The sequence below is a fragment of the Microcaecilia unicolor genome, chromosome 2 (assembly GCF_901765095.1).
Source record: "Microcaecilia unicolor chromosome 2, aMicUni1.1, whole genome shotgun sequence".
Lineage (NCBI taxonomy): Eukaryota > Metazoa > Chordata > Amphibia > Gymnophiona > Siphonopidae > Microcaecilia > Microcaecilia unicolor.
This window is the reverse complement of record NC_044032.1, coordinates 265,706,186-265,728,443: the sequence shown is the minus strand read 5'-3', so window position 1 is coordinate 265,728,443 and position 22,258 is coordinate 265,706,186. Positions and strand designations below refer to the sequence as shown.

At 45.7% G+C, this 22,258-nt stretch overlaps 1 protein-coding gene across 1 annotated transcript in view; it reads right to left on the bottom strand.

Annotated features, from left to right (window-relative positions):
• The window catches only part of HCFC1 (host cell factor C1), a 495,616-nt gene extending 474,237 nt beyond the window's left edge, over positions 1-21,379 (bottom strand). The window contains 1 exon segment of the mRNA XM_030192062.1: positions 19,643-21,379. Within this exon segment, the coding sequence (XP_030047922.1) occupies positions 19,643-19,847 (205 nt within the window). The 5' untranslated portion in view covers positions 19,848-21,379.
• Positions 21,380-22,258: the final 879 nt, after the last annotated feature.

The following is a 22,258-nucleotide window of genomic DNA, read 5'->3' as shown; positions in this document are numbered from 1 at the left end:
ATCTGTCGTATGGCTGAACATGTTTGCGGCCAGATATTATGCAGTATAGCTGCCTGCTCCATCTGCCCCTCCTGAGATGAGCAGTTTCCGACTTCGGCTCCGTCGGTCCCCTCAAACCCACCCACAGGGTCATTTCTAAAGGCTGTTCCTCCCTGCGCTGAACAGCTGGGACAACATCTTGTCAGGTTCAACCCTTTTCTCTCCTGTAACAGGAAAGTTTGCAGCCCCCATAGGGGCTTGAAGGGTGAGCACAGCACTTCCACCCACCCCAGGTCTGCATGCAGGGGAAGGAATAGAGATCCCAATGGGGCCCTAGCTTTTTTTACTCCCGAGCTTAGCACAATTGGTTAAGCAAGCACTGTGGGCAGAGGCTGGCTCCTCGGACAGCAGGAAGCCCTTGGGAACCCAGATGGCACTGGCGGGGGCCACGTTCCAAGATCAGGGCCTGGCCTTGAATTCCATCAAGTTCAAGGTGGCTGCTCTTTCCAGCTTTAGCAGCAAAGTGCAGGGCCTCTTCCTGACAGCGCATGGGGAGGCTGTCCAGTATTTGAAGACGGTCGCTCATTTTCAGTCCCTGATGCATCCTTCCTTTCCCTCCTGGGACCTTAACTTGATTCTTAGGGTGCTCTCCAGAGCTCCCTTTCAGCCTTTGCAGCAGGCCTCCATTAAGTATCTTACTCCCAAGGCAGTGTTGTTCCTGGTGGCTATCACTTCAGCCCATAGGCTCTCGGAGTTGCAGGAGCTGTCCTGTAGAGACCCATTCCTCTCCTTTTCGGAGGACTCTGTGTCTAGCCGCATAGTTCCCTCTTTTCTGCCCAAGGTGCCATTCCATGTGAACCAGGTCTGTTTGCCCTCTTTTCAGGAGGAGTCCGATTCCTCTGCTCGTGGGTTACACAAATTAGACATCCGGATGATGTAGCTTCGCTACTTGGAGAGAACCAAGGACTTTCATCTTTCCAGTCATCTGTTTGTTCTTTTCCAGGATCCTTGTAAGACCCAGGCTCAAAGTGGCCAATTCTGCTGAATTGGAGAGGCATACTGGAACTTTCTCAGTGCACCAGCAGGTTATACCAGTAAGTTCACTGGAAAAGCCTAGCTTTTTCTATGCCTCCATCTGTTGGTAAGAGGGAATACCACCCACACATACAGAAGTGCAGCTGACTAAACAAAAGGAAATTATCAGGTAAGACAAAATTTCATTTTTCCTAACAGCTGAGATGTGCTCAGTGAAAGCTAAATGATCATTCACAATCACTCCCAGAATTTTGTTTTTAATTTCCATTATTGAACAAGCAAAAATATACTTGCACAGAAAAGCTCAGTTAAATTAAAATATTATAGAAAAAAATATAAGAGAAATTCTATTTAACTTCACTTAAGTCCACAATTCGAGTCCAAGACCCCTAAACCATGGAGATCAAAGAAATACTAATCGCCTTATCGGCTGTGCCCAGATCCTATATTCTTAACAAAAGTAAATGCTGGACAATTCAACCTCCAGCATTTCGTCTAGCTGTTATAAAGGCTGCTAGTTGAGAAGGTTCATAATAGGCAAATTTCTCTGAATGGTATCTGATCACACATTTACATGAATATTTAAGGAAAAAGGCTGCCCCTAACTGAAGCACTTCTGTTTTCATTTGAAGAAACTGCTGACGTCTTTTTTGTGTGTCCCTTGAGACATCAGGATAAATTTGAACACTGAAACCCTTAAAGGTTTTTTTCTTTATTTTGGAAAAACATCCTCAAAATCCAAATTTTATCTGGTGTCAAAGCAACTGTAGCCACCAAGGTAGTTGGTGTTACTTGTTCTATAACTGATATTTCCAATAGTGCGGAGACATCTAGCACCTGATTATTCTGAACTTCTTGTTCCTTGTCATCAAGCAGATGAAGCCATTAGGTATGGGTTGTGTCCATCAACCAGCAGGGGGAGATAGAGAGCACTCAACTTTTCTCAGTGCCTCATGGCCAGCTAGCTCCACTGCCTCTTCAGTATTCTCTCTCTCTCCAAGCAGGGTGGCTGCAGCTTCTTCGAGCTCCATCAAAAATCTGCCTGGGGGTGGCTCCTGGCTTGCCAGTTGTTAGCCGGTGTGTTAGAGGCTATAGCAGCTTCACTTTGAAGGCACATAGGTCAGCCCTTTCCCTGCCTTACCCATGCCCACGTGGATGTGGACATATTAGCTTGCTTTTCCCTGTCCTATCCCACTCAGTGGATGCAGGCACATTGGTTCGCCTTTCCCTGCCTTTCCCACTTATCTGAGCCTCCGGAGTGTTTTTAATTACCTCTTTTGCCTCTGCTTTCCTCACAGCGTTAAAATAAATAAAGTCGCGTCGCTCTTTAGCGCAGTGATCTTGGAAAAGAGTTTTTTTTTTTCTTGAGATTCTTCTGCAGGACCGGAGCTGTGATACTCGGTCTAGTGAGGTAAGAGTGTTTTCTGACTCCTCCGGGGTGGGCTGGCTATTGGGTCGTTTTTGGCGCGAACCGCGATTTTTGAATTTTACTGCTGTTTTCGGCGATGGCTGCAGAGACTGTAAAGCGCTGTTCTAAATGTGGCAAGCGCAAATCAGCAGCGGGGCTCTGTAATTCATGCTGTACAGACGGTAGAGCCGGCCCGAGCATGGCGAGCGGCGATCTGTTGCGCTCTGAGCTGGCAGCGGACGCCATTTTGGATTTTCCACATGGCGCGGCCTCCATTGCAACAGAGAGCCCTGAATCCGGGGGGGGGGGGGGGAGGTGTCCTCTGAGTGAGGCTAATAATAGAGCTGATAGCCCTGGGCAGGATCCGGGCGGTCAGGGAGCGGTTTTCTCCCCTGATTTTGTTTTAATGTTGCATAGGGCGTACATGCTTAAAAGAGCTCTTCCACAGGGATCTTCGGACCCTCTGCCTGCCCCTCCGGTGGATCCTGGCCTTTTGGAGTTGACTCAGCCTGTTTCTTATCCCCCTGATAAACGCAGAAGGGCTAATTCCCCTTCTGAGTGTGGCGCCCCCCACCCCCACCCCCGTGGTCGGGCTATGAGGATTCTGAGGGGTCTGGCAGAACTTCTTGGGCTGAGGAGCAAGAGTCGGGTGCAGAATTGCCACAGGAGCTTGATGATCCGTCTGTGGTGAGGATTTTCCACCGCGAGGAGCTGCCAGCGCTTATTTCAGATGCCTTACAAGCCCTCTCGATTGAAGATCCTGGGAGTGGCACAGCCTCCTCTGTTAAACCAAGGATGGCTAGTACCAGAAAGCCTGCTCGAGCCTCTCTTTTGCATGACTCCATCCAAGTCTTCCTCCGATGACAGGAAACGAGAAGGGGGCTGGCACACCATCATTGAGAGGGTCGCCCCTGAACTCCAGGCCTTGAACCGGCAGCTGCGGAACGTTTGTCCGAGCAAAAGGAGTTTCTCTGCTGAAAGCGGGCACGCGAAGTGAACCCAGCAGCACGCCCTGGGCGGTACCTTCTAGCTTCACGGAAGCGAGGTCTGTAAGAGGAGTGGACCGCCTGACCCTTAGAGGAAGGCTTCGGCCTATCTTCGGGCAAGCGCTGAGCTTTGGAATCCCCCAGGCCTTTAACAATGTTTTCCAGCTCCTCACCAAACAGGAGAAGGCCTTGAAAGGGCAACTTCACCAACCTTTGCTTAGAGGCCATGTCCGCCGCCCAATGTCGTAGCCAAAGAGTGCAGCGAGCCGCCACTCCTACAGCCATTTGTTTAGCTGATGCTCTAACCATATCATAAAGGGCGTCAGCCAAAAAGAACAAGGCCGACTCCATCCACGGAGCCACTTCAGATAAGGTCTCCGCTCCATCACCGGGCTGTTCCACTGCCTGCTGTAACCAAGCCAGGCAGGCTCTAGCAGCATAACTGCATGCAGACGCCCGAACAGTGAGACCTGCCAAATCAAAAGACCGCTTCAGAGCTGAATCAAGCCTGCGGTCTTGAATATCCTTCAGGACAACACCTCCTTCAACAGGGAGGGTAGTTCTCTTTGTCACAGCCGTGACCAGGGCATCCACTTTAGGCATTGCAAAGCGAGCCAAATGTTCCTCACTCAGAGGGTATAATTGCCCCATAGCCCTGGCAACCTTCAAAGGTCCCTCGGGGTCAGCCCACTGAGTCGAAATAAGCTCTTGGATGAAGTCATGCAAAAGAAAGGCTCGAACAGGCTTTCTGGTACTAGCCACACTCAGAAGGGGAATTAGCCCTTCTGCGTTTATCAGGAGGATAAGAAACAGGCAGAGTCAACTCCAAAAGGCCAGGATCCACCGGAGGGGCAGGCAGAGGGTCTGAAGATCCCTTTGGAAGAGCTCTTTTAAGCATGTATGCCCTATGCAACACTAAAACAAAATCAGGGGAGAAAACTGCTCCCTGACCGCCCGGATCCTGCCCAGGGCTATCAGCTCTATTATTAGCCTCACTCAGAGGACCCTCTCCCCCCCCCAGACTCAGGGCTCTCCGTCGCAACGGAGGCCGCACCATGTGGAAAATCCAAAATGGCGTCCGCTGCCAGCTCAGAGCGCAACAAATCGCCGTCGCCATGCTTGGGCCGGCTCTACCGTCTGTACAGCACGAATTACAGAGCCCCGCTGCTGATTTGCGCTTGCCACATTTAGAACAGCGCTTTACAGTCTCTGCAGCCATCGCCGAAAACAGCAGTAAAATTCAAAAATGGCGGTTCGCGCCAAAAACGTCCCGATCGCGGGCCCACCCCGGAGGAGTCAGAAAACACTCTTACCTCACTAGACCGAGTATCACAGCTCCGGTCCTGCAGAAGAATCTCAAGAAAAAAACCCTCTTTTCCAAGATCGCTGCACTAAAGCGCGACACGACTTTATTTATTTATTTTTACGCACTGTGAGGAAAGCAGAGGCAAAAGATGTAAATAAAAACACTCCGGAGGCTCAGATAAGTGGGAAAGGCAGGGAAAGGCGAACCAATGTGCCTGCATTCACTGAGTGGGAAAGGACAGGGAAAAGCAAGCTAATATGTCCACATCCACGGGGGCATGGGTAAGGCAGGGAAAGGGTTGACCTATGTGCCTTCAAAGTGAAGCTGCTATAGCCTCTAACACCCCGGCTAACAACTGGCAAGCCAAGAGCCACCCCCAGGCAGATTTGTCATGGAGCTCGAAGAAGCTGCAGCCACCCTGCTTGGGGAGATAGAGAATACTGAAGAGGCAGTGGAGCTAGCTGGCCATGAGGCACTGAGAAAAGTTAAGTGCTCTCTATTTACCCTATAAAGGGACCATGCAGCCACACTCCTCAGTTTTATTTTTTTTATTTTTTAAAAAATAAAAAGGTCAAACACCCCTCAACTGAGACTGGTAGCGCTATAGAAATGATTTGTAGTAGAAGTAGCCTCTCGAACACAGAGAGAATCAATCACCAATCCAGGCAACCAGAACAGGAGAAACACAGTTACCCCTGAAAACAAGACCATACACCAGGTAGTACGACTTAAGGACAGTAAATTAGCAAGTGAGGTAAAATTATGTCTTACCTGATAATTTTCTTTCCTTAGTAGCAGCAGATTAATCCAGTAACTAGTGGATTGAGTCCGTCTACCAGCAAGTGGAGATAGAGATCACTAAGCCTAGGGATATAGGATAGACAGTTCCTCCGAAAATTAGTATGTCAACTACCAAAGCAGCCCACCGAACCAGGCTCGAACTCACCCCCAGTAGTCCCTGGGCCGTGCTGGTCAGACCATGGCCATCCAGCCGTACTCTGTTCCAGTCACACTCCTTGTGCTCTGACCACAAAGACCAAGCCTAAGGCGATAGGCAAAAACACTGGTCGCTGGGTGTGGAAAACTACATTTGGAATTTGCAGTGAAATCTTTTTTTTTTTTTTTATTTCTCCTCTTATGTGTGATTACTACATAACGAACCAATGTAGAACAAGAAAAAAAAACTACAAGCAACCACGCGCATCACAGACAGAAGAAAAGGGAGGGAGGCTGGATTCATCTGCTGCTACTAAAGGAAAGAAAATTATCAGGTAAGACAATTTTACTTTCCTTAGCATCAGTAGCAGATGAATCCAGTAACTAGTAAGGTGTATTCAAAGCAATCCCTAAAAGGAGGAAGGGTGGTGGGAAATCTGATGACCCCATGAACAGCACCCACCACACCAAACTGAGCCTCCCAGCACGCAGCCACATCCAAACAATAGTGCTTCAAAAAAGAACGCAGAGAGGACCAAGTGGCTGCCCGACAGATATCCTTCAGAGAGAAACCCCTCATCTCTTCCCAGGTTGTTGCCACGGCGTGCACAGAATGTGCCCGCAACGCCAATAGAGTCCAACGCCCCTTCAGCACATAAGCCAAAACAATTGTGTCCTTAATCCAGCGTGCCAGGGACACATTGGAAGCGAGACCTCTCTGGGGTCCTGTGATGAGGATGAATAGATGATACAACCTGTGAAAGTCATTGGTGACGTGCGGATAACGCAGCATGACCCGACAGACCTCCAAGCATCACAGGGCTGGAAAGTGCTGTACATAATCCTCCACCACAAAAGCCAGCAGAAACAGCAGCTGATTTAGGTGAAACGCCTAGACCACCTTCGGAAAAAAGATGGAACTGGACAAATCATAACCCCTGAATCCAAAAATTGGAAAAAAAAAAAAAAAAAAAAGAGGCTCCCTACAAAACAAGGACTGCAGCTCCAACACTCTCCTCGTTGAGACCATTGCTACCAGAAACACGGACTTCAGCATCAGACCCTTTAAAGATACCAACTGCAACAGTTCAAAAGGGGCCTGCTGGAGGGCACAGAGCACCAAATTAAGGTGCCAATCTGGACAGGGGTTCAAGACAACTAATGCCCTGACACACGCATACAGATGCGCGGCCAGGGAAGACCATTCCATGGGACATAGGTAGCAAGCGAGTGCCGCCACCTGCACCCGAAGCAAAAACACCAGGACCTTCTGCAGACCCTCTTGCAAACGCCAAGGTCATCAGCAAAAAGCCAGACACCGGAGAGACTCCCTGCTGGCAGCAACACGACTTGAACATCCGTCAAACTCACACGTATGCTCTGAGTGTGTGGGCTTGCAGGAGGGTGGTAGTAACCCCCGCCTCAAACATGCCTGCTCAAAAGCCAGACCATAAGAGGGCTCCCTCAAAGGGCACTGGGACCCTGACAGAGCAAATCAAGAACCACTGGCAGGGGAAACTGGTCTTCCACGATCCACATACCACGGCCGACTGGGCCAATCAGAAGCCACCAGAAATCACCAGCCCCTGCTGTCGCAGAATCCAAGGAAGAACCCTCCCTGTGGGTCCACGGAAGGAAGATGTAAAGAAGGGCCTCTGCCAACCAGGGCTGAAGCAGCTTGTCTAGACCTTCGGACTCGACCTCTGTTGAAAAACCACACCACCTTGTGAACTGCTATGGTTCTCACTGACACAGACTACTGTGGATTCTTTTGGATTTGTAATAAGTAAATGAAAACCTTTATTAGAGGAGCTAAATTCTACAATGATTAGGATATATACAGTGATTAGCACATATACACACAATGATTAGCTGTATAAACAATCATTACATCACTGGTCTCTACATCTAAGCAATGCCAAGAGTTATTAGACCAGGAAAAGAAGCAATAATTACATCACTATACATACGATCTTCACTGGTCCCTACATCATCCAGGCTTGTAACATCAGCTGGGGGGGGGGGCCGGTTCACAGCAAGAGCTAGGAGCTTCTTGCACCAGGAACAGACACTCTGCACAGTACATCTACTCACAGATGAGCGCCCACTCTGTTGTGACAAGCCCTCCCTTTTTATTAGGCTCTGAGAGCATGTCCAGAGCTAAGGAAAGTTAAAGAATGCTTCTTAGGAAAATTATAGAATGCTTCTCTGTTTAGGACTGTGGGAACATGGTCACATGATTTCCAACTCCAGGTGGCCAAGCTGGACCTGGAAACAAGAACCATCCTCCCCTTTGCATACCAAATTAGTTAGAGCTGTGTCTTATCTTCTGCATTACAACTTAATTTTTGTATTTACAAGAAAAGTTACTTTCAGTCAAAGACAGAGTTGAAAAACAATCTTTAAAATTCACTTCCATTACACCTTGATATTGGCTCGAGTTGCCATCAGATCAGTCGACAGAATCCACCGCCGTTTGGAGCAAAACACCAACAGGGACAGCTCCAATTCCGCTGGGTCCAGCACCATTCTGCTGAGAAAGTCCTGTTGCATATGCAGGCTCCCTGGAATGTGAGCCGCTGACAGTAGTTGCATGCAGGTGATGCTCCACCCAGACACAGAGAAGCACAGCCTCCATCGTCGGAGTCAAACTGCGTGTACCTCCCTGACAACTGATGTAGTCGACTGCCATTGTGTTGCTGGAAAGTACTCGAACAAGCTTTCCCTCAATCAGACTGAGGAAAGTCTTCAATGCCTGGGCCAGCACCTGGAGTCCCAACAGATTGATGGGCCATTGTGCCTCTGTTGTGGACCAGTGACCTTACGCTGAAAGCAATGAGCTCCCCAGCCCAACAGGCTGGAATCTGTCACCACTAAAATTCACTGCAGAGAAACCAGCGGCATGCCTCTCTGCAAGTTGACCTGGTAGAGCCACCACCGCATGCCAAGTAAAGCCAGTGAGGTCCAATGAAGATGCACCTGATAATCCTGTGACACCAATGACCAGCAATGTAGAAGAGAGTGCTGCAGGGGGCGCTCGCACAGAGAATTACGTCAATGGCTGTCATCACAGACTCCAGCACCTACACACAATAGCACATGTGGACACAGCATCCCGAGAAGGGAACAAATTTGGCCCTGCAGCTTCTCCACACGAGGGTCCAGATCGCCGGCCCCGGGCAGTATCAAAGCGCACCCTGGGATATTCTAATATCTGAGAAGGAACCAGATGGCTCTTGGCCACATGGACAACCCAGCTGAGAGACTGGAGCAAGTATACCACCCTGGCAGTGGCCACCCAACTCTTGGCCTCCAAGGATGCACAGATCAACCAGTTGACCAGATATGGATGCACTCGAATGCCCTCCCTCCAAAGGAAAGCACCATGACCACCATGATCTTGGAAAACATACGAGGAGCAATGGTCAGACCAAAGGGAAGGGACTGAAAATGACAAACAAGCACTGCAAAACAGAGAAAATGCTGGTGCGGAGGCCAAAGGGGAATATGCAAGTATACCTCCTTGAGGTCCAGGGCTGGTAGGAACTCCACCCCCCCCCCCCCCCTACCTGCACCACCGAACACACTGTTTTCATGCGAAAATGCTGAACCTTCAGAACACGGTTCACCTGATTGAGGTACAAGACCCTCCCCTTCTTTGGCACACAAAATAGATCGAATAGCTGCCCCATGCCCAATCTCTCGATGGGACAGGCGCCACGGCGCAAAGCTCCCACAATGCGTGAAGAGTGGGAAAAACTAAGTGCTTGGAAGGCGCTCTGCACAGGGATTCCAAGAAAAAATTGCAGACAGAAGCAGAGAATTCTAATCTGTAACCGTCTCAGATTATGTTGAGAGTCCACCAGTCCGATGTAATTCTGGTCCACTGCTCAAAAACCAAGTTAACCAACCCTTGATTTGTCACACAGAACAGGGGACCACTGCCCCATCATTGGACCACTCTTGCAGGGGGCGGGGCCCGAGCCCAAGCCTCGCTTATCCCCACAAAAGGAAGGCCACTGCTGAAAATGGGACCCCTGATCCAGCCAAACTCTGTCCCAGCCAATACTTCTGGGCCTCCCTAAAACAGGGACATGACAAGCTCAACCGCCCTGTCGGCTTCCACCAATCCTCAGGCAAACACTGCATCTATGGAATCTCCCAAATCCTTGACCAGCTTTCTCCAGGTCCTCCCCGAACAGCAGCCGATACCAGAAAAGGAGTTTGGTAAGCCGCTGCTTAGAGGCTGTGTCAGCCACCCAATGGTGAAGCCACAACAGCTGCCGAGCTCTGAAAATCAAAGTCATCGGCCGATTGCTACTAATATAGACAGTCTCTAAGGCTGCCATGATCCACCATGCGATTATTTATTTATTTATTTATTTATAGCATTTACATCCAACATTTTCCCACCCATGGGCAGGCTCAATGTGGCTTACAGTAATCTACAGAAATCATACATCAATTCTACAACAAACAGTCAACGACATTGAAGTGAAAGAGACTAGAGAGTAATAGCAAAGGTGGGGAAATGCAGAAAGAGAAATTGAAGTCAATAGGAAGAGATGCGGGGCGGGTCTTGAGCTTAAGCTTTTCCAAATAAGAAGGTCTTAAGATATTTTTTGAAGGTTGGATTATCAGGGGTAATTTTCACAAATTTAGGTAGACCATTCCACAGTTGTGCGCTAATATAGGAAAAGGTGGAGGCGTAGGTGGTTTTATACTTGAGGCCACTATAGATTGGGCAATGCAGATTTAAGTACAAGCGAGCTGATCTGTGAGAGTTTCGAGGTGGTAAGCTGACAAGGGTGTCCATAAACGCAGGAGCTTCACCATTGAGAATTTTATGGCCTTAGATGTCATCTGGCCCCTATGAAGACCATGGAAAAGAACGAAAAGATGACTGGACAGATGGAAGAAACCAATGACTTGGTCCCTCTGGATGTCTTAACTTGTGTAGTCTCCTAGCAGATGGATCAGGCCCCTCTTCCAGAAAGGAGGGCAAACAGACCTAGTTCACATTGAATGCCAAGACCGCTCTGGACAGAAAAGTAACTGTGCAGATCAACACCAAGTTCTCCAAAAAAAAAAAAAAAGAGAGAGGAACAGATATCAACAAAACAGTGTGTGTAACTTCGAGACCTTACATGCTGAAATGAAAGCCAAAAGGAACACCATTTTGAGCATGAAGTCCTTAATCAAGATAAGCCACAAAGGTTCAAAAGGGAGCTCCCAAGAGCATCTGAACAGGAAGGACAGGAAAGACATACTGGGGGCTGCAAATAAGCAACCCCTTCAAAAACTGGGTCACCTCCACATGCGCTACCAGGAAGAGACCATGCACTTTTGACCCACCGCATCACCCTGGCCACATTACCACTGCAAATGACAGCCTGCATGCCCAACGCCCCAAAGGAGAAGGCGAGCCAAAACTACTGCTCACCCACTTCTCATGAAACACACAGAGAGCCGAGCCTCCCTTCTTGATGATCGCCAAGACCAGCACGTCCACCTTACATAAGTACTGCCATACTGGGAAAGACCAAAGGTCCATCGAGCCCAGCATCCTGTTTCCAACAGTGGCCAATCCAGGTCACAGATACCCGGCAAGATCCCAAAAATGTACAAAACATTTTATACTGCTTATCCCAGAAATAGTGGATTTTCCCCAAGTCCATTTAATAACGGTCTATGGACTTTTCCTTTAGGAAGCCGTTCAAACCTTACATAAGTACATAAGTAATGCCGAGCCCAGCATCCTGTCCACGACAGTGGCCAATCCAGGCCAAGGGCACCTGGCAAGCTTCCTTTTTTAAACTCCACTAAGCTAACCGCCATTACCACATTCTCTGGCAACAAATTCCAGAGTTTAATTACACGTTGAGTAAAGAAAAATTTTCTCTGATTTGTTTTAAATTTACTACATCGCATGCCCACTAGTCCTTGTATTTTTGTAAAGCGTGAACAGACGCTTCACATCTACCCATTCAACTCCACTCATTATTTTATAGACCTCTATCATATCTCCCCTCAGTCGCCTTTTCTCCAAGCTGAAGAGCCCTAGCCGCTTTAGCCTTTCCTCATAGGGAAGTTGTCCCATCCCCTTTATCATTTGCGTCGCCATTCTCTGCACCTTTTCTAATTCCACTATATCTTTTTTGAGATGCGGCGACCAGAATTGAACACAATATTCGAGGTGCGGTCGCACCATGGAGCGATACAAAGGCATTATAACATCCTCCTTTTTGGTTTCCATTCCTTTCCTAATAATACCTAACATTCTATTTGCTTTCTTAGCCGCTGCAGCACACTGAGCAAAAGGTTTCAACGTATCATCATCAACGACGACACCTAGATCCCTTTCTTGGTCCGTGACTCCTAACGTGGAACCTTGCATGATGTAGCTATAATTCGGGTTCCTCTTTCCCACATGCATCACTTTGCACTTGCTCACATTAAACGTCATCTGCCATTTAGACGCCCAGTCTCCAAGTCTCGTAAGGTCCTCTTGTAATTTTTCACAATCCTCCCGCGATCTAACGGCTTTGAATAACTTTGTCTCATCAGCAAATTTAATTACATCTCTAGCTCATTTATAAATATGTTAAAAAGCAGCGGTCCCAACACAGACCCCTGAGGAACCCCACTATCTACCCTTCTCCATTGAGAATACTGACCATTTAACTCTACTCTCTGTTTTCTATCTTTTAACCAGTTTTTAATCCACAATAGAACACTATCTCCTATCCCATGACTCTCCAATTTCCTCTGGAGTCTTTCATGTGGTACTCTGTCAAACACCTTCTGAAAATCTAGATACACAATACAATATCAACCAGCTCCCCTATATCCACGTTTGTTCACCCCTTCAAATAAATGCAGAAGAAATCCATGTTGACTTTGTCTCATTAATCCATGCTTTTGAATATGCTCTGTAATTTTGTTCTTAATAATAGTCTCTACCATTTTGCCCGGCAACGACGTCAGACTCACCTGTCTATAATTTCCCGGATCTCCTCTGAAACCTTTTTTAAAAATCGGCGTTACATTGGCCACCCTCCAATCTTCCGGTACCACGCTCGATTTTAAGGATAAATTACATATTACTAACAATAGCTCCGCAAGCTCATTTTTTAGATCTATCTGTACTCTGGGATGAATAACATCTGGTCCAGGAGATTTGCTACTCTTCAGTTTGTAGAACTGCCCCATTACACCCTCCAGGTTTACAGAGAATTCATTAAGTTTCTCTGACTCATCAGCTTCGAATACCATTTCTGGCACCGGTATTCCACCCAAATCTTCCTCGGTTAAGACCAAAGCAAAGAATTCATTTAATCTCTCCGCTGCAGCTTTGTCTTCCCCGATCGCCCCTTTAACTCCTCGGTCATCTAGCGGTCCAACCGATTCTTTTGCCGGCTTCCTGCTTTTAATATACCTAAAAACGTTTTACTGTGTGTTTTTGCCTCCAACACAATCTTTTTTTCGAAGTCCCTCTTAGCCTTCCCTTATCAGCACTTTGCATTTGACTTGACATTCCTTATGCTGTTTCTTATTATTTTCAGTCAGTTCCTTCTTCCATTTTCTGAAGGATTTTCTTTTAGCTCTTGCCTTGGGCGAAACAGGTAGAGGGAGGTGGAAATCCTGAGAGACTGGGGCCCACTGAAGGGCCACATGTGAGCCCTCACCCAAGGTACCACCTCCAGTCACAGGAGCTGCAAGTAGTCCCATACCATGGGAATCGGGAGCTTGCAGAATCTGCATTTCTGTGCACAAAGTTTCTCTGCCTAGTCCTCTGGAATTAACACCATCCCCTGGGCAGTGTGGAAGCAGAACCGTCAGGTATTCCAGGACCTGGGAAAAAACCAGGTGACACTTGCCTCGATTCATGACCCAGCCCAGGGTTTCCAACCAAGAGATGACCGGAGAAGTGGCTAGATTGGCTTCTGCGGCTGAATCTGCTCGAATCAGCCAGTCATCCAGGTAAAGATGTACCCTGATCCCCTGGAGACACAGATAAGTCACTACGAGAACATCAGCAGCAAGGGATCCCCCCTCCCCGGGACCATTTTCATGTCAGAAATGGACTGTCAAAGGCGAGGCAAAGGGAGTCAGCAGCTGTACTCAGCTGCCGGCTCCCACAAGCTATGTAGCGTTGGCAGACTGGTATGCTCGGCCACATGGCTGGTATGCAGGAACCTGCTGAAACACATGGACTGACCACAGGAGCTGCTGGCTCCCACAAGCTATGTACCGTTGGCAGACAGGTATGCCTGGCCACATGGCTGGTATACAGGAGCCTGCTGAAACACATGGGCTGACCACAGACCAGGACCCCAGTAATCTCACTCATCCCCTAGTCAGCTCAGAGTGTGCTTCTGTCAAATTGTTTTTTTAAGCACTGCTTTAAAAAGAAAAAACAAACAGCAGCTACTTTAAATTAGCTTTATTCCCTCACCAAAGGGAATAAAGCTAAACCAGGCAGCTTTTTGTTTGTTTATTTTACAAGGCTGATTAGAGCAGCAGGGGAGCCCTAGGGGGAAACACTCAAGAATATGCTGAAAGGCAAGAGGGAGGATGGGGGCCCAGACACATACATCCCCGCAAGAGCCCTTCTAGGACTGAGCCATGAGCCTTATCAAGTGATCGCCTGCAAGAGATGTACTAAGCATAGGTGAAGAACAAACACACAATCCTTATACGTAGCTTTTTTTTTTTTTTGTTACATTTGTACCCCGCGCTTTCCCAATCATGGCAGGCTCAATGCGGCTTACATAGGGCAATGGAGGGTTAAGTGACTTGCCCAGAGTCACAGGGAGCTGCCTATGCCTGAAGTGGGAATTTCAAGTACTGAAAGCACATCGTGACATTGTACGATTTCTGGTACAAATAGATGATTACAGGTACATTTTTTTTCTAAATCTGAATTCTGTGGTTTAAGAGATTCAGATATGTCAGATTTTAGAATGAAAGGATAGATGTATAATAACCAGAGTGAAACACATTGAATATCAGGTTTTGAATTTTCGTATTGAAGGAATATTTTAGATATTTCTATCTTCTTTTTATTTTCAGTTGTGTTTATAACTGAGTTTAATACACCAACCAAGGGCCCTGTTTACAAAGGTGTGGTAGCGGTTTTTTTTGTGTGCGCACTAACCATGTAGATGCCCATAATATTCCTGTGGACATCTACACAGTTAACATGCGCTAAGGCTGGCACGCCTTTCTAACAGGGCCCCAAATGTTTTGTACATTCATGAGTTTGTGCCCTTATAATTACTGAAAATTCACTGTATTTTTTTTTACAGATGACTTGTGGACTATTTTAATACCTGGTTCACTAGTGGGAGGCGGGGATAGTGCTGGGCAGACTTATACGGCCTGTGCCAGAGCCGGTGGTGGGAAGCGGGGCTGGTGGTTGGGGGGGGGGGGGGGCGGGGATAGTGCTGGGCAGACTTATACGGTCTGTGCCCTGAAAAAGACAGGTACAAATCAAGGTAAGATACACAAAATGTGTCACATATGAGTTATCTTGTTGGGCAGACTGGATGGACCGTGCAGGTCTTTTTCTGCCGTCATCTACTATGTTACAATCAACCAGGTTCGGCCTGTAGATCAGGAACCTAGGAGCAAACCATTAGCTTGACCAAGCTGTGCAGCCTTAGCCTGTACTGCTGAGAACTAAGCCAGAGACCAGGAGCACCGGCCTGTGCAACCTGCCATCTGCTGAAAGGAGAGAAATACTGGAGTTTTCCGTGAGCACCAATCCACTTGCACCAGCGATGTCACTGGAAAAATTTGCTGGTAAGTGGGGGCAACAACCAAATAGTTTAGAATAGTACAGCCTAGATGCTAAGGAGTGTGTACTGTATCAATACTAAGTACCTAAGCCATAATGCATACTGTTATTTGAATATTTGTACTGCTGTAAATCTATTGCCTGTGCTCAATTATTCTTGATGGACACCACCTTAGCAAATTTCTTCAAAAAAGTAAATAAACCCAACTAGTTACCATAAAAACAGCCCTAATGTTGTCTCCACTGTCTAATTTTTTCATAGACAGCCCAAAGAAAGCTATCATTTTCTGTCATTTCTGAAGGAATTTTGACAACTTTCTAGATCTATACTTCAGATATCACCCATCTTAGGTGCCAGCTCTGTGGTACAGTACTGAGCATTGAGCAAACTCCTTCAGTGTCTAGTTTGTGTTGGCCCCTATGTCACCTGTAAATCTCACTCTTTGGGGCAGTCCACCCTTGGCATTTCTGTTTTGTACCAGAAGAAAGAAAGGGTGAAAAACAGCTTCCTGGTTGTTTGTACACTACTCTGAACCACTAGCCCACTCCATTTCAAGCATACGGTTGCACAGTCCCCATTCTTGCTCACTCAGCCCACATTACTTCAACAAGTATGGGACGGAGGTTTCAAAGGAAAGAATAGATGCAATTGCTTAGGGGAAAGGTTAACAAGAAGTAAATAAGAAGTTTATGGCAGAGTCCGACAAATGTTTTTCCCTATGGTCCAATATAGTGTTAATCCAACCAACCCTGACCAACGCTGTTATAAAAAAGCATATAAAATTTTAGAGATTATTAAAAAAAAATATAGGGAACAAAACTGAGAATATCATTGTGTGTCTGTACAGATGCAACTGCTCATTAAGTACTATGTGCAGTCCTGGTCAACTGGAGAAACGACGAGAAAGGGAATATAACAAATGAGTGGGGTTAGAGGTGTAAATTGGGAATGGTAGTGACCAGAGACTGAAAACAAATTATAGAAGTTCCCCCATGCAACACAATTTGTGCATTGCTGGAAGGTATGATCAAAGTGACTAGAATAGTAGCAGCAGTTGAAAAGAGGTTTGAACAAGTTCCTGGAGAAAAAGTCCATAAAAAAAGTATTAGCCAAGTAGACTTAGGAGAGCCATTGCTAACCTTTGGAAATGAGCTATGTGAAACAGATTTATTTTGGGGGATATGTTGGGTACTAGTGACAAGGCAGGCCACTATTTGGAGATAGGATGCCTGGTTCCACCGATTTTGGTCTGACAACGCATGGCTTTTTTTAATGCTCTTAACGAAAACTCATAGCATGGATAGAAAAATAAAAAGCACTGTGTTTTTAAAAGCAACATTTTCCAAGCACGATAAAACTGAATTTTAGGTTAAGAAAAGCAGAGTTATTTCAATAGCTATGCAAGAAGTTGCCTTTAAATGGGAGGGGAGTTCAAGGCATAGGCAGAAGAATGGACTAGGCCACTGGGGTCATAGTCCAACCAATATTTTGTCCCACAGCATCACCAACTAAAGACCTCAGTGATAGGGCCAGAAATTGGTTTGTTTGACCCTTCCAATCAAAAAGGTGTTCTGCCACCCATCATTTAAAATACTGAGATTTAAAATAGATCACGGCCCTTTCAGAGCTGAGGGCATAGTGACTAAGATGGCAGCTGCTTGGCATAGTGGCATTTTCTGAGCTCCATACTGTTGGAACAATTTACCATTTCATTGTAACTTTCCCACATAGAAGTGGTGAAAAAGGCAATCTGCACATGGCTCCTACTACCGGGATGTCATCTCAGCTGCTCTAATGCAAGTGGAATTTTTGGATGTAGAGGCAATGCTCACAACAGCCATGGGAAGAGGGAGAAAAATGATAGTCCTTGTACTGCGATAACACCCAGTGCCAAGATTTCTGGAAGACATCCCAGTCTAGGGTTGTCACTGTATACTGGACAAAATTGAGAGGCAATATAGCATGAAAGAAAAAAAAAATAGTTCCAAAAGAATTTTTAGGGCACCAACCCTGGTTCTGAATGAACTGGAAATCCAAAAGCAGGAAAGCTACCAGGTCAAAGGACAACAGGATGCATGTAAGAGTAAATGAGAAACCTAACCGTTACAGCAGCAGGCTGAGAACCATGGAAACTAGGGTTCAAATCACACTGTGGCTCCTTGTGATTTTGGGCAAGTCACTTAGCATTCAATTGCCTCAGGTACAAATAAAAAATATAAGCCATCCAGAAATGGGAAAATACCTACTATACCTGAATGTATGGTAACTTGCCTTGAGCAACAACTAAAAAAAGGCATGAGCTAAATCCAAAATCCCTTCCCTTTATCATTAGCTGAATCATAATATCATACAAATCAAGCTTTACCGTACACACACTTGTTGACATTACAATTTGACATCTGCTCCTCCTCTGCCACCTTAAACACTACAGCCTCTGATTATTGCAGGAAATGTTTTTTAAACCCATCCCTAGGGATATCTGCTTCATTTCCTGAGAGTTATTTCTTCTCCCTGCCTGTTAGGCATGCATGCTCCTGGAACAGAATAGTTAGATTTTTTTTTCTCTGTTGTAGCTGCCCCCAGGATCATTTCACTCTTGGAATATGAGGCTAATTATCAGGCATACATGCAATTTATCTGTACTTGTGAACGTATGGTTCAAAAGGAGGGGGCAACTCTTAAATCTCCACCTCTCATTTCTCCAGAATAAAGGTTTGAAGTTTATTATTTTGAGCGCTGCTATCACAGTCATAATTTTCTAGGGGTTCCAACCTGGGCTCGCTACAGAGACCAGCTAGCACGAACTCCAAGGATCACCTACTATACAGTAATTAGGTTCCCCCTCCAAACAACACAACCACCAGACTCAAATAACCCGAGGCACAGTAGACTGATTGGAATAAAAATGCTGCTTCAGGTTCAGTCAACAACGCACATCTGTATCACCTACTAATGAAAAAAAGAAAAATGCAGTGAGGCAATACTACTCGCAACCCCAGAATATCAAGAGCCAGGCATGCGCTTAAAAAGTGAAATAAATGAACGCACAACCATCTACAAGAACTATGCTGGAGGCCTGGTGAATAAACGCCTCATTGCTTTCATTAACAGTCAAACTGAGGAGTTCTGATCAACTTTGTTAAAACACAATATTTGGTTATGTAAAATCCTACACATCCTAAGGTCAAATATGCTACCTAGAACCAGTTCATCACTAAGAAATGAAGACCACTTATTTATAAGAAACCCTTGCACCCAAAATGTGCAACAGGTCAAGAAAGTGTTGGAGACTTTCAATCTAGTTCTAACACCGTACACGAGTATGTACTCTGTTCTCTTGGTAGTATTCGGGCAGCATGTGCAAGCAGTTTATAAATGAACTGCAAAGATAATAGATACACCAAAAGAGCACTTATTACCTACGACAAGATAACACTTTAGAAAAGCATTCCGCTATCAGCAATGCAATTGACTAATCTACTCCAGTTTATACACCTCAATTTAAATACGGGGAAAATACATTGGGAAATTGAGTGAAAGGAAGGAAGGGCTATCGAGTTCATACCCGGTCACAAAAACGGCAGGTTTTTTTTTTTTTGTTAACCATTCAAAAATGTATTTGCATTCACTTACCAAACAGGTACATCTAAATGTTGTTAAATTTTAACATTCATCACAGCCATTCATGTACGTAAAAGGGCATTTTACTTACACCTAAAGAAGCAAAACAGGCGGGGAGGGGGTTACACGTCAAAACACCACCGTTGTATTAATGCAATTTATCAGAGTATCGGGTTTTCGTGAGAGGGGACATCCTATCCAGTCTCTAAAGGAAGGATTGTTGCGATCAGTGTGTGCTTGGAAAGTAAAAGAAAGAAAATGAGTGTGGTGAGACTAAAAAACGCAGCAACATCCATGCGCGGGGGAATAAAAGCTCAAGAATATAGAGACCATTCACTCCGAGGACTCTCACGCCTATAGACTCATCCCATGACATGCATCTCTTCTCCTATCTTGGGGGTATAGCTGGCAGCAACACTCACTGTACGATTGAGTGAGGGGTACTATGAGGATGTGGAACGGTAAAGTATGTATTCCCAATATGAGGAGGGGCGGAGAAACATTGCATACTATGATAAGAACGTAACGAGTGGGGGGAGTGTACTTGGTGGTATCTAGCGGCACTCACCGGTGTTGTAGACATGCAGCTCATCCACGATGCCCTCATTGCCCCCGCCAAAGACAACGATGAGTTCCTTGATGGCGACAGCACGGTGTCCATGACGAGGCCGAGGTACAGGGCCCGACCAACCCACCACCCGCTTCCAGCGAGGCTGCAGCGGCGGCGGCGAGACCCCCCCTGTCACCACAGCACCCGCCGCTGGAGAGGCCATGGGCGCTCTCCCCAATAACACACACCAAAAATGTCAAAAAAAAAAGTCCCTCGATAAACCTAAAGTATCACGTACTGTCCCCCGAGGACACCCTGCGGCGCTAATATGGATATAAATATACCAATGAGGAATAATACTTTTAAAAAAATAATAATAAAAGTTTGTATCAAAATACTGAACGTTTTAATACTAACAAGTTTACAAGTGTTGTCTCCTTTCCCCTTAACACCCAATGTTGACAATAAACCACCAAGATGATTTTTGTGAGTTCTAGAGTGACTTAAAGGAAAAAAAAATCCGCTCCCTTTACAGGGGAACCAAAAAAGTGAGAAAATGAAAACAATTACAAAAATATCAGCCCCCGACAAACATCCGCTGCTGAGAATAAAATAAACACGAGCCGAATAAAAAGAAATATTCTTCAGGAACCCAAAGCTTAAATCCGCTGCACCTTCCCGGGAAAAAAAATACAGTTGCCAATCCTATTTTCTCCAATGTTGTAAAGAATACTTTTATTTTCCAATGTATATCTGGTTTTTTAGTGAGACGATTCCGAGTCCATGGGAGCCGCCATTTTCCCTTCAGCGCCTGAAGACAGGAGGAGAAAACAAAAAACTCTTGTCAAGAGGAAAAGACACAAAAATAGAACTATATAGAAAGATCCAGTTAAATGGATATAGTGTATTACTGTTTTTTCTCATACAGTGTTTCTTTGTTTTACGTCGTCAGGCCCAATTCTCAGTGAAGAGTAGGTAAGGCGAACGGGATGAGGAGAGCCCTGGGAGCCGCCATCTTGTAGCCTCTCCTCTCCGTAGCGGCCGTCCGTCAAAAACGCGCGGCGCGCGCACAGACCTGCAAAAAAAAAAAAAAAAAGACGCTTTTCAAAATGGCGGATCGCGCGCAAGGCCAAAAAAAGTAAAAACACTGCAAGCTTTCCCCGCGAAGTGTGCGAAAAATAATGCGCTGCTCCACACATACACACAAAAGAATCGTTTGTTCTTTTTTTTTCCTGCAGCGTATCTAAACTAATTTCCCTTTATTTTATAAAAATTATGCTTCTATATAAAAAAAAAATACTGAATGCGAAGAGGTTGCGCTTGACGTTTCTTTTCACACCTCCCTGGGAGCCGCCATCTTGTAATCACTTCAAAACAAACACGAGAAAAGAAAAAGGAAATCGATTTAAAACAGAATCAGTTGTAGGATTTGACCATAACCTGCTGTTCCGCCTTAATGCAAATTGAGATATTTGCATATAGCACTCTAGTACACAGATGTAAGGAGAATAGAATCTACGAGAAGCGGCTTTTTGTTTTTTCACGCCTGCCTGGGAGCCGCCATCTTGTCCATCCCCAGCTGACAGAGGTAAGAAAAGATGGCGGCTTTAGCAGCGGACCACAGAAAATGGAGGAAGAGGGGGAGGAGGGAAAATTCAAAGCGTCACCGTTGTCCCCTGGCTTACAACATCCCATGATTGTCTCTAAAACATTTTCTGGGGAGAAATGTTTCTGGTTTCTATTTTACTTATAAAAGTTAAGGAATATGAAAGTAATTGTTTCTTTAATAACTATGATTTGAGTTTTCAATTTCCGCGCTTCATTCGGGAGCCGCCATTTTAAACTCCCCCATTTCCTCCTCCTCCTCCTAAGCCCTTCTTTACAACGGAAGGTTTATTAAAGATGGTAGGTCGGGACTCGGGAGTTGCCCGGATGTGGCGGTTTTTATTTATTTTATTTATTTTTAATTCCTGCTGTGGGCGGGTTTGCGGCTTTACGCTTGCGTATTCTTCTTGTCTTCTTTTCCGTAATGCCTGTGCCGCTGGCTGCGCGCGGCTTGGGAGATGGTGGGTAAAAAGTGAGGTCGCCTCCCATCCCAGCGGAAGCCGACATCTTGTTTTTCTTTATTATTTTCGGAATTACAAAATAATAAAATAAAACTAAACGTAAACAAAAATAGTGGAGAAGTCACGGATGTCGGGGAAAAGGGCAATATGACAAGAGAGGATAAATGATCAATGATTTGTATTTTTTAAAGTATTTATCATTCTAGTCTAACGAATGTTAAAAATTTCTTTTGAAGAATTTTATGCACGCCTACATTTTCAACTTCCGAACAAACAGGTCTGGCCATTTTAATGCTATATATTTAAGATAATCAGTTTTCATATAGTCAAGTTCCAGGGGAAGAAGGTAAACTAAATGATAACAAGTGGAAAACTACGCAGTAGGGAGACGTCCATTTTGTATCTTTTTCCGCGCGTAGCAACGGTTGCTATGGTTTATCATTGACGCGGTACTGCCGGAGAACATACCAGTCTTGAACGTCCCCTTTCCTCCCTGCTAACAAAAAAGAAAAAGGTCCTGAAAGAATATTTTCAGTAGGGATTTTTTTCCTTTTAAATTATATTTGTT